Source organism: Eleginops maclovinus, chromosome 4, assembly GCF_036324505.1.
Source record: "Eleginops maclovinus isolate JMC-PN-2008 ecotype Puerto Natales chromosome 4, JC_Emac_rtc_rv5, whole genome shotgun sequence".
In the NCBI taxonomy this organism is placed as follows: Eukaryota; Metazoa; Chordata; class Actinopteri; order Perciformes; family Eleginopidae; genus Eleginops; species Eleginops maclovinus.
This window is the reverse complement of record NC_086352.1, coordinates 24599864-24612646: the sequence shown is the minus strand read 5'-3', so window position 1 is coordinate 24612646 and position 12783 is coordinate 24599864. Positions and strand designations below refer to the sequence as shown.

General features: G+C 37.8%; 1 protein-coding gene across 1 annotated transcript in view; it reads right to left on the bottom strand.

Annotated features, from left to right (window-relative positions):
* myo9aa (myosin IXAa) overlaps positions 1-12783 on the bottom strand; it is a 93808-nt gene that overhangs the window by 23572 nt on the left and 57453 nt on the right. Inside the window, 6 exon segments of the mRNA XM_063881495.1 lie at positions 1087-1206; positions 2358-2553; positions 3191-3332; positions 4880-5001; positions 9116-9250; positions 9484-9600. Coding sequence (XP_063737565.1) covers positions 1087-1206; positions 2358-2553; positions 3191-3332; positions 4880-5001; positions 9116-9250; positions 9484-9600 — 832 coding nt within the window.

Below are 12783 nucleotides of genomic sequence, written 5' to 3'. Positions count from 1 at the left end.
AATATAATCTACTGAAGCTGATTTCATATTGAAACAAATATATTAAAATGTTCTTGTTAGTGTGAATTTATGGATTATGGACTGTTTGTTTGCTTAAAACATTAGTTATTTAAAATTAGCAATATTTAATAGATATTAAATATTGCTAATTTTAATGTAAAGCAGGCAGGTGATATTTTAGTCAAACTAACGAGAATTAAATAAGGTGACATTGTGAGCCAAATGGGTTTTGGTAGTGATAAGCCTAAGTAACAATAATAGTGAGGAGAAATCACAGAGATCTACTGTGTGTGCCAGACTACCTAAAATAAGCTATCTGTGATGGCATTTCATCAGGTTCATTTTGTACAACATTTTCACTTTCATCAGGAGCTGTATGGTGGCACAAAACAAAAACACAAACACATGTGGGTGTAATGAAATGTTTGTGGAGGAAAAGCGACCTGTGAGAGAAGTGTGTGAGATGGGCTGTGTGTCCTGCACCAGATTTAAAGCTAACTAAATAAGTGTGTTAAACCCCTTAGTCATTCTACCACCACCACCAGTGAACGTGGTATTAGTGAGAGGTGAAGCCTGTTGATTTCAGATGTATGCTGTGATGGACAAGCAACTTCACACCGCCGTGTGACAAAACAGAGAGTGCTGGACAACTACAGGTGTTACTGTTGTTTCTCCACACCCAAGTTAACTGATACAACCATGCATTCCACTGCTAGCTTTTACTAACACAGTGTAAGAGACAGATTGGTTGAAGCATGCTAGACAAAACAACATGCAAGACAAGACTAAGAACAAATGCATGCAGGTGCATACAGTCAGAGAGGGGGAAGAGGGAAACAGAGGGAGCGGAGGCCAACAAGCATCTAGTCTAATTATAGAAAATAAGAGTTGGAAATCAAATCACAAAGCAGAAAACAAGTCTTGTGTTTATAGTTTGATAATATTCTGAGCTCTTTTGTCTTGACTTTTGCTGCAGTACGGTGCAGTAAAGTCGATGATGCTGGTCAGCCTTGTCCCTACAGTTTCCCAGGTTATGGTCCAACATTACAAAGTAAGAAGGAGTTTTTATTGTATTGGCAGCCTTACTGTGCTTCTCCTCTTTGCATCTCTGCAGGATCTCTAAGCTTCTCTGATGCACAGGGTGCTGCAGAAAGCTAAAACTATCCACACTTTTCAAAACTGCACAGGGAGCAGCGTCATCATGCCCTTGGAGAAGCAAAACAAAAGAAAAACAAGAGAAAAAATACACAAGGAAAGAGAAACGGGGGGGGGAAGAAAGAGAGAGATGACAGGTTAAACAGCGAAGAAAAAGAGATGCAGTCGTCTACTGGAGAGATACCTGTGCAAGACTGCTGGAGAGAAGATGATGGACATTCACAACTGCAGTGGGTTGCAGCACTAGATGTTTGTCATTGTAGTTCTGTGAGTAGGTGTTCGTCCCCCAAAGGCACTCCCTTACAATGTCTTCTAGAAGTTTGTTCTGATACTACAATTTAGCACTTTTAGGCAAAGTGAGGATTAGCCAACTGTTATTTAAATATAAATAAAAGACTTGGCATATTTAAAACAATTTTCCTTTGCAGTAATGTTTTGGAAGACGTGTAAAAGTTTACCTTGAGAGACTGTTAAAAGGATTTCTAAAAAGATAGCTAAGGATGAGCAAAGGATACAAGACGTCTACAGTATTTTCACATAACAACATCTACACACAATACTTAATATGAGGAAAGGATCAAGAGGGTGCAAAGTCTGATTCTTTAGATGGCAGGGCTAAAAGAAAATCTAATGGTAATATCTAGAGCATGTCAGGTTTATCCAAGGAGAAAGAAGGCATTCATAGGAAGCCAAAGCTCAGAGAGACAAAGAGAAAGAAATACATGGCAGCACTATGCACACACACTACAGAACAGAGACTACTGGGACATCAGATATTGCAGAGGTAAAGCTAACTATAATTGAAGTGAAGGGACTAAGCTGAGGCTGCATGGCATGTGAGTAAACAGTACTGTGCTTCTGAAAACTACAAAATAATCAGTAATGTCATTCAATGCTATTGTATTAAAAAGTGCCCACATCCCATTCATTAAAGTCAAAGTTGTTTCCCTTTATGTTGACTCTTTAAAGCTGCTTTTTTTTCAGTCTTTATTCTAATAAAAATAGACGAAACATGCAAAAGAAAAAAAAATCTAATCAAAGATAATAAAGACATTTGTTGATGACAGATAGAACGAAAGATGAAATATTTCTTTGACTGACAAAGGCCACATGAGATTTTACCATCTCCTTTATCATAGCGTGTGCCGCCTCACCACTCTAATGTGCATATAAGTGGAGTTTAGGTAAGTCTGGGACCTCACCAGTCTTTTTCTGCGTGTGTCTCTTCCCGGCCTCTCTAAAAGCCACCAGGGCCCGGAAATAGGCTCGGAGTACCGCCCAGCGGAAAGTGGCTGAGGGGTCGATGCCCATCAGCCCGCAGATGAAGGCGTTCTTGCTGCTCTTCAGTAAAGCCACGATGTCTGGACGCATGTGGTCTGTGTTCTTCTCCCTGAAATCCTGTGTGTGTGACAGAGATGGAATTATTGGTTTATTTTTGTGTATCTCCATTAGCTTCAGCCATAGCAGTTGCTCAAGCTCCGAGACAAATGCTTTAACATTTGACCAGAGAAATCTTCTGTTTTATGCACATTTAAAGATGTTCGACTAATTCATTTGGCAATTATGAATCCGATATCAGGAAGCATCAGAACATCAGATATATAATGTCATTAAGTCAGATTTAAAACTTTAAAATGTAAGAACTCTTTGATTTTCTAATACTGATGTGAAACTGTACTCAAAACCCTTAGCATAATGTACATTTTCTTATTCAAGTCTTTGGATAACTAATTTGAATTAATCTACATACAGAGAAGGATATGTATGTGTTTGACCAGAGTACTTCAATAGAGTCGGAGAAGCCTAAATAAAAAGCTGTCCTTATGAAAGCAAGCAGACTGGGATAAAATCTGGGCCGAGCTATTATATCGTGTCGCAATAATACTAAAACGGTATGAAAAAGAAAACTAAAACAACAACATATTATCAGTTTTTAAAACTATGATCATGATGTGTATGAGAAAAAAGTCTAGATTGGGGGCCCTTTCTTCCTGTCTAATCAATGACTCTAATAGGAAGTGTGGGTGACACTGACCTTCACTCCGTACTTGACTTTGCCGGCATAATGTCTGATAATGAAGGCGGGCTCCATGACAGCAGGGAACTCGATGTAGCTGTTCCCCTCATGCTGCCGCTTGAACTTATCCAACAGAGTCTGGTTGGTGGCCTGAGGGAAACTGAAACAAAATAAAAGTAGAGTTTAATTTGAAGTACAATGTGTTTTTAGATTTATTTATTTTTTATACGAAAGCAAATCAAGAAAAGACTGCTGGGGAAATCACAATGTTGATGCACCTGTTTTAAAGCTCTTAACTACGTCATGAATGTTTCGGTATGAATCACTGGAAATGTTCCTTATCAACATGGAGCAAATCAATTAAAGACGTAACTGTTCCACCAGTCTCTAAATCACAAAAACAGCACTTATTGTGGACCCCTGGAAACGTGGCAAGTCATCTGATCTGTAACCAGTTTCAACATTTTATCCTGTGACACCACAGCGTGAGGATTATCACTCTAAGCTGATCTTGTGTCAAATTTCCCTTTATTCCTTTAATATAGAGAGCCAGCGATTCTTCAGAAAATCAGCAGCTTACAGGAAGAGGAGAGGGAAAGAATTAGACACCAAGGGTTTTTGGAGCGGGGTGAAACCTGAGCTATGAAGACAACACAGCCAAAGACTCCTTCCAGCTTTTCCAAGAGGGAGGAATTTGATTCAGTGTCCAAATAAAGAAGAGGGGGAAATACAGAAGGACATATTGTTTGTAAAAATAGTCACATTAAAGCAAAGGAGCTGACAAGAATAAATGTACTCCATAGTTTAGAGGGTTTACATTTTAGGATACTACTTCAATAATGTGCAGAAATGTTTTTCTACACAAACTTAGTATTTTCATTAGTTGTCTTAGAGGCTGAGCAGTGGGTGAAGCTTTTTTGTCACTCGCCTGCATCATGGTGGAAATAAACCTAGATTGGTATGGATGTCGTTTTTTTGTACATAGCAAAACGTAAAGTAAAGTGATTCCAGTATGTTTACCATTTAAGTGCCAGAGTTGATTATCAGGATGAAGTTGTAAATCGCAGTTATTTGGCCAGGATAAGCGACACATGAAAGTGACTCATAGCTACTCCATATAAGCTATTTCGCTTCTAAAGTATTTTGGCCACTAGGAGACATAGGAATTCTGAAACAAGCCCAACTAACATGTTATCTAATGAGTCAAAAACTAAGCAGACATGGAGCATTTGAAGTGTTGAACTGCTGATCTCTATTTTGGTCTGTCAATGCTCAATATTCATCTTAATAATACTTATCAGCTTGCCGTTAAGTCTGTCTGCCCTTTGTGGTGCAGTGCGATTATACCAAAACAATGTGCTGAAAGAGTAGGAAAAAGCAGCGGAAGAGAAGAATACGGTGACCATTTTTTTGTGTGTGTGACTACAATCAACTCGGCTCCATTAGATATTTAAAAATAAAACTGATATGCGGAAGAACTACCTAGCTGCAGTTCTCTTCACATGTGCGTAAACATTTTAGGCAGATTTGCAGTTGTTGTTTTGTTACGCATGTTGACATTATCAAACCAATTAACTGTCACGATGCCTGCCAAGTTCACATTAACCTGCCAGAAACGATTGATGGTTTGCCATCAGAGGAACAAAAGTAGAGCTTCCAAAGAAACAAACTAGTCCAATAGGAAACCAGACAAGCGTGAAGACTCACTTGCACTCTTCGTCCAGGAGGTGGAACAGCGCTGTGGGCTTCTTGCTGATCAGGTTGATGCAGCCTGTGTTGTCGATGTAGTCAATGTTGTGCCAGCTGATGCCCTCTGCCCTGTATTCCTCCTTCAGAGACACAATACACAGAGATGGTCAATGTCAGTAATAATGTGATTAATAATAATTTGCCTTCAAGCCATGTTACAGAATGTAAGGAACATACACTTCATATTTGGTTGAATTTTTCAAGTTTTCAGCAACTTTTACTGCATAAAAAACAATTATTAGTGCCTGATTTATTTAGATCTAATATTTAAAAAAAATAATAATAACAAACAACTTCAGTTTATGTCAGAATTTGTGATGCTTGTGGCATCAAAGACTGATAAAATGCTCATTAAAAATGTAATTAAACAGACAAGTGATCCTACAGTATGCAAGACAGGCTGTTTGAAATCTTTTAATCAAAGCAATAACGTTGTTTGCCTTCTTTCATGTTGTCTTCCTGTGCTATAAAATCAATCTTCAGATCTTTTCATCTTTTCCTTGGCTCTTGGTGGTTTAATGAGAGAAGCATTCAGAGCATTTATCATTTATTCCTCCCCATATATTATTACTTTCCTGTGTTCCTGGGAAAGAGATTTAACCAGTAAAGACCTTAATCCCAGGGAAGTTTAATACAAAAAAACACTGGAATCTCCTTTTTTCTATTCTCTTCTTACCCTACAGTCAGAAGGATGTTAATACTGTTGCTTACTCCACAACCGTAGACAATAAAGAGGACAGCGAAGAACAAAGGGAAGATGATCTCAAACTTAATTATTTGGAAAGGAATAACGTTGTGTTTGTATACAGGCAAGGTTTTGAGTGCTGGACTTGAATGTTGCAAATGTCTGATTGACTTCCAATGCTGGTAGATCTTATAGAAAAATGTCCACATTTTCACCGAGATTACAGCTGTCCAAGATAATCATCCTGTAACACATTCTTCTTCTTTTGTAGTGATTTGTTGTTTGTGCTGAGCTATCGCCCTTCAAACTATCCAACTCATTCAAATCCACTCGTATCAACAAAAGCTATATTTGACTGTTTTTAACTAAATATATCCTTCAACAAAAGCAGTTTTTCACTCACTGAAAAGTGCAGCTGGCTGTCCTTTTGGAGATATTACAAAATCAGGAATTAAAGCTGTTTTATTTTGAGGAAACAAACAGTTAAATTAAAATGGTTTATTTAGGGGAGAAAAACAACTATTTGACCTCCAATTCTGTATAAACATTAAAAGCGGCCATTTATGGGATGATTGCAAAATGAATGATGTCATCTCTTCTTTGCAAAGTTACATCGTCTTAAATTAAAATGGGAGATTCTTCAAAATAACTATTAATAATTTCTTACAAGTACTATGAATGTGAGCTACAAATAAAAATTCTCCTACGTATGATAAGTGATTTAAAAAAAACAGAAAACAATTATATTCTAAAATATTACAACAATGTGAAAATAGCCATCCTACATAATGAGTAGATTTACTTTCTTAAAGTTCTGAAAGTTTGCTCGTAATATTTTAAAGTTGTTTTATTTTTCATGTTTAATGGAGTATTAAGTAAAGGATCTGTGTACTTGTTCCTCTCCAGGAAATATTGAAAATTACCTTTATTCTTTTACTTTCAAAGAGCTAACTGATAGAGAAATAAAGAATGAAATAAAAACAAGGTTTAAAGAATTTTTAGCTAACAGTGCTTTATCTTTTGTTTATCTGTTCACTCACTCAATTAGTAGTTCAATATCTGACTGCCAACCAGTTTTCCTTCAGTAAATTACGTCAAAGCTGTACCACACGTGGGTCTTTTCATCTTTTACAATATCAACATCTCAGGACGTGACTAATGACAGGTTTTTACTTGTGTGCGTTTTTAATAACACACACTGGCTGGAAACTATAAAATGAACACCTGTGCAATATAATCTAATACAAAAGCTTTGGAATAAACGTTTCTGAAGCTTATAACATCCAATTTGTGTGTCAGATGGCTGCTGACTCAAGGCTTTGGTAATCGCTAAGCTGCGGTTTGTGGGGGTGTTGTATTAAATTGCGCTGTACAGGATACTGTGTCCGCCCCCTGGACATGCTGGACTTTAAATCATCTTCCAACTACTGTGATTCACTCTTACACTGACTCAACCAACAATAACATGTCTCCTGAATGTGCAGATTCAGCTTCTACACAACTTTAACTCAGATGTTTTTATATTTTGTTTACAGTTTGTATATATAATGTTTTTGTTTCGACAATAGCAATGTCAATTATTGCTTATTCTCTCCTAATGCTGCTTTTTATGTCTCTGTTAGTCATCACAACTTTCATAAGATGCTTTTTCCGATGTCTTTTTGAGACCTAATAACATTTGGTAGGAACAATAAAACAGGAAACACACAGTAAGCTCTTTCATCTGTTGGGATGGATCTTTTCTTATTTAGACAATTAAAGTATACTTAAAGAACTTTAATTACAAGTTGTTATTATGCAGAATGGCAAATTTAAAATAATTGTTTTGTAAAAGTTCTATTACTGCTAAGTAGTTGTGTTGACACAAACCCATTATAATCGTCTATTTAATTGAAATCTTCCTTCTCGGTTATGTAATGGATGTTGACTGTTAAAACCGCTTAAACCAAAAGTTAAGAGCAAAGCAAAACTGATAACTCATGTCGTGATTATTATATATTATTTTAGTTATTGTATTATTATACTAACATTGTCCTCTTCCATTTCATGTCTTTCAACTATATGATTACTGGCAAAGAGGTTGTTTGAAGAGGTTAAAAAAATAGAGCAAAAGAAGAAATATTATTACCATTCCCCAATAAAATTACCATCATTGTGCCCATTAGCAAACTATTTAGCCCCTATGTTCTCCCAGCAGGGACTCAATGTCAGACAGTGGAAATGTACCGTGTGTATGTAACTGTAGATGAGGGTGTGAAGCTTGCTTCAGTGGAAATATGAAGCATGCCAGCACTTGGTCCACTTGGTTGAATCATTTTTGGAGGCTTTCAGACCACTTCAGTGATGCACATTGATATTTCCACAGACAACTAATCATTTACTGTACCTACTGTAGGCCATTAAGAATTCGCAGGCACTCCAGAATACTCCGATCAACACAGTGACGCTGTTTAAATCAACGTTATAAAGTAAAACATCTACTGTATAGTGGATTTTATTCTCTTTGCCTGATAAAATCAATTTTGTCTGATAGAAAACAGTACTGTGGCTGCAGTTTGATCCATGGAAAACATAAGAAATCCATATGAAACACATTTACAGTTCACCAGCAGAGGCGCTGGGTGCTATGGGGGTCAATATATTGTAAAACAGGCCAACTCTGCCATTATCTGTCTGAATGGCTGTTTATTTCTGGGTTTTAGGTTTCTGACAAAACACATAGTAACAGTACAACATAGAAAAACATACGAAAGGCTTGGCCCCTCGCAAGAGGTGAGATATATTGCCTTTAGTTAAACACACACGGTGTTATCTGGAAATGTTCACAAAATCTTTGACTTTTCGCAATTGTTTTATACTTAGTTCACCATGGCGGTTCAAGGGACAAGTAATTGATGTAAAACATATCATTATGTATTGAGTTTTCTTTTAACCATACCCCCAAAAACAAAAAAGTTGTTGAACTCTCTTGTTATGACATATCTATAGTATAAGTCTTGTACAAATGCCTTTGTACAAAAACATGTCAAATTAAAGACACAGTCCTTCAGTCACTGTGTATTTAATGAACGACATGGAAGCTGGTCAAACACGTCAGGGCAGGTCTGCTAGTTCAGCCAATGGCAAGGTAAAAAAATGTTTAACTTATCAGGACTTAAAGGAGCCCTTTGAAGTCAATCAGCTCACTTAAGGGAACATATATCATAGTCGGCTGGTCACAGGGGAGTTGAGTCATATGGGTGTCAGCAAACCTGTGGCATAATGTGATGAAGAACACCTCCATTGTTGAAGAGTCACTGTAATGTATGTGAACTGGGTGGCATGAAGCATGAAGGATTTCCCTGGTCACAGCCAATAAATTAAATCTTACAGATCTGCAATATGTTGCAATAACAGTTGCAGTGATCTAACGGTTCAGAAGTTCAGCTCCCAGTCAAAGCCTTGAATAGGAAGCCACTACCTAGGAATTATGCACCTCGAGAAAGAAGAATATTAAAGTAATGTCTTACCTGTTCAAGCTTGAAAATGTGCTGGTTAAAGTAGTGCTGCAGACGTTCATTAGCAAAGTTGATGCAGAACTGTTCAAAGCTGTTGTTTTCATAATCCTCAAACCCAAAAATATCGAGCACTCCAATGGACAAGATCTGAGGAGGAAAAACAACATGAAAAATATATTACCTCGTAAAAATATAATCAGTATTAGGATTTTGAAAAGCTTAGACACCGTTGTTATACATCGTAGAATAAAGGTGGTTGTGTTTCCAACAAGAATTTATTACGCAATACTAAAATATAATTAGTTTGACTATTAATTTAATAATTCAGAAATTTTAAAGGATGGATGATTTCAAAAGTGGATGTGTCTGTGTTGGCCCACCTTGGTGGTCTCCTCCAGGTCCTTAATGTTGAGCAGAGCGTGGTTGATCCTGAAGACGATCCAGTCAAACAGAGCACTATACAGAGACTTCGCCATTGAGTCTCGCACCGTACCAGCCTGCAGGTAGACACATACAATATTTAGTTCAATGTTACTCGCACTGAAAATGGTTTATGCGGAATACAAATGTTTTCTATGTATCTTAGAGTATTGATTAAACAAATCAGATACAACATTGTAATAAGTTCTTTAGAGGAGCTGGCCGGTGGATTGTGTAACTTTTGGAGAAAGCCTTGCTTCCTGGTATTAATGCTAAGCTAGGCTAACAGGCTACTACCTTTATATACAGTGGGGCAAAAAAGTATTTAGTCAGCCACCAATTGTGCAAGTTCTCCCATTTAAAAAGATGAGAGAGGCCTGTAATTTTTATCATAGGTATACCTCAACTATGAGAGACAGAATGAGAAAAGAAAATCCAGAAAATCACATTGTAGGATTTTTAAAGAATTTATTTTCAAATTGTTGAGGAAAATAAGTATTTGGTCAATAACAAAAGTTCATCTCAATACTTTGTTATATACCCTTTGTTGGCAATGACAGAGGTCAAACGTTTTCTGTAAGTCTTCACAAGGTTTTCACACACTGTTGCTGGTATTTTGGCCCATTCCTCCATGCAGATCTCCTCTAAAGCAGTGATGTTTTGGGGCTGTCGCTGGGAAACACGGACTTTCAACTCCCTCCAAAGATTTTCTATGGGGTTGAGATCTGGAGACTGGCTAGGCCACTCCAGGACCTTGAAATGCTTCTTACGAAGCCACTCCTTCGTTGCCCTGGCGGTGTGTTTGGGATCATTGTCATGCTGAAAGACCCAGCCACGCTTCATCTTCAGTGCCCTTGCTGATGGAAGGAGGTTTTCACTCAAAATCTCACGATACATGGCCCCATTCATTCTTTCCTTTACACGGATCAGTCGTCCTGGTCCCTTTGCAGAAAAACAGCCCCAAAGCCTGATGTTTCCACCCCCATGCTTCACAGTAGGTATGGTGTTCTTTGGATGCAACTCTGCATTCTTTCTCCTCCAAACACGACAAGTTGAGTTTTTACCAAAAAGTTCTATTTTGGTTTCATCTGACCATATGACATTCTCCCAATCCTCTTCTGGATCATCCAAATGCCCTCTAGCGAACTTCAGACGGGCCTGGATATGTACTGGCTTAAGCAGGGGGACACGTCTGGAACGGCAGGATTTAAGTCCCTGGCGGCGTAGTGTGTTACTGATGGTAGCCTCTGTTACTTTGGTCCCAGCTCTCTGCAGGTCATTCACTAGGTCCCCCTGTGTGGTTCTGGGATTTTTGCTCACCGTTCTTGTGATCATTTTGACCCCACGGGGTGAGATCTTTCGTGGAGCCCCAGATCGAGGGAGATTAGCAGTGGTCTTGTATGTCTTCCATTTTCTAATAATTGCTCCCACAGTTGATTTCTTCACACCAAGCTGCTTACCTATTGCAGATTCAGTTTTCCCAGCCTGGTGCAGGTCTACAATTTTGTCTCTGGTCTCCTTTGACAGCTCTTTGGTCTTGGCCATAGTGGAGTTTGGAGTATGACTGTTTGAGGTTGTGGACAGGTGTCTTTTATACTGATAACGAGTTCAAAAAGGTGCCATTAATACAGGTAACGAGTGGAGGACAGAGGAGCCTCTTAAAGAAGAAGTTACAGGTGTGTGAGAGCCAGAAATCTTGCTTGTTTGTAGGTGACCAAATACTTATTTTACCGAGGAATTTACCAATTAATTCATTAAAAATCAGACAATGTGATTTTCTGGATTGTTTCCCCCATTCTGTCTCTCATAGTTGAAGTGTACCTATGATGAAAATTACAGGCATCTCTCATCTTTTTAAATGGGAGAACTTGCACAATTGGTGGCTGACTAAATACTTTTTTGCCCCACTGTATACTGTCGGACCTGAAAGGGGTGTCAACTCCTCATCTAACCATCAGCAATAAAAAGCAAATAAGCCTAAAACCCAACATGTCCAACAACTCCTATAGGTTTATGAGAAATAGTTGAGCAAAGCTTGAAGAGTTTGAAGAATCTACCATTATAAGAAAACTCTAGATATTATTCCTGTTTCACATTGCTACACACATCTGTATTATACATCAGTGTTGGCCTTGTAACAATGCCCGTTTGTACAGGTTCAGCATAAAGAAAAAACTGTGAATGGAAGCATTGATAAATAGAAAATAAAATAGATTTATGTTTGTTCAACATTTGAAGCTCAGACAACAATGGCCCAGTTTTTAAAAAAGTGTTCTAAAAAGCCAAGATGTGCAGACAGTTGTATTTCTCCTTTATAACCGAACATTTATAGCTGGAGTGTAAATCACATCCTCACTGCACTGGCAGGAGTCACTGGACTTAGAATTCTTACTGGAAAATGTAAAATGGTTCCTAAAAAAGGTACACTTTGGATTGAAATGAAAAACAGGACAACGCTACAAACCAAACACTTCACAAGAATTTTGGCACAGACATGCTAGCAGACTGCACTTTATCACAGCAGGACGTCCCTGGGTCATTATTATTGTCATTACCACGTCAGCTTTTCTTATTAAATCTGCCAAAAATGTCTAATGTGGCACAAGGATGAGTGTTAAGACCTTCATATAGAGGATCATCTTGTGGGAGGATCAGCATGATATTCTTTACGATACACATTCAATATTTGGAAGATATGGAAAGAATAGAGTGCTAAATCAATGTTCTGTGCTTTTTTAAGGAAGGAGATTATTTGACAAAATCCTTGTGAGATTATTGAAAAAAGATATCTAATCCCCATATCCGCTGGAAAGATTTGACCTTGCAGCAGCAAAGGTGAGCCATGGTTTTCAGAAACAAAACAAACAATGAATATGCTACTCAAAGTTAAAATTCCTTTGTTTCTAAATAATTATCAAGGATATTTTTAGCAGACTCAGACCAAACATGCATTCCATGAATTAGGACAGATAATATTTTGAACCTGCTACATACTGCGGTCTAATGACTCATAAGCGTTTAATTATTTAGAGGAAGCTGGACTTAAAATACACAGGGAAACACATAACTCTGACCAAATGGAGGAGAGTCATTACAGAAACGCTTAGATTTATTTGAGGTTTTCAAGTGCATGATTTTAGTTAACAGGCAATGAGATTGTTGAGACTGTTAGAGCAATATTTACATAGAGACCACCCAGTGAGCTACCAAAACAATCAATGTTTGTTCACATAAAAAAAGTTCGGAAATATCCAACAGGC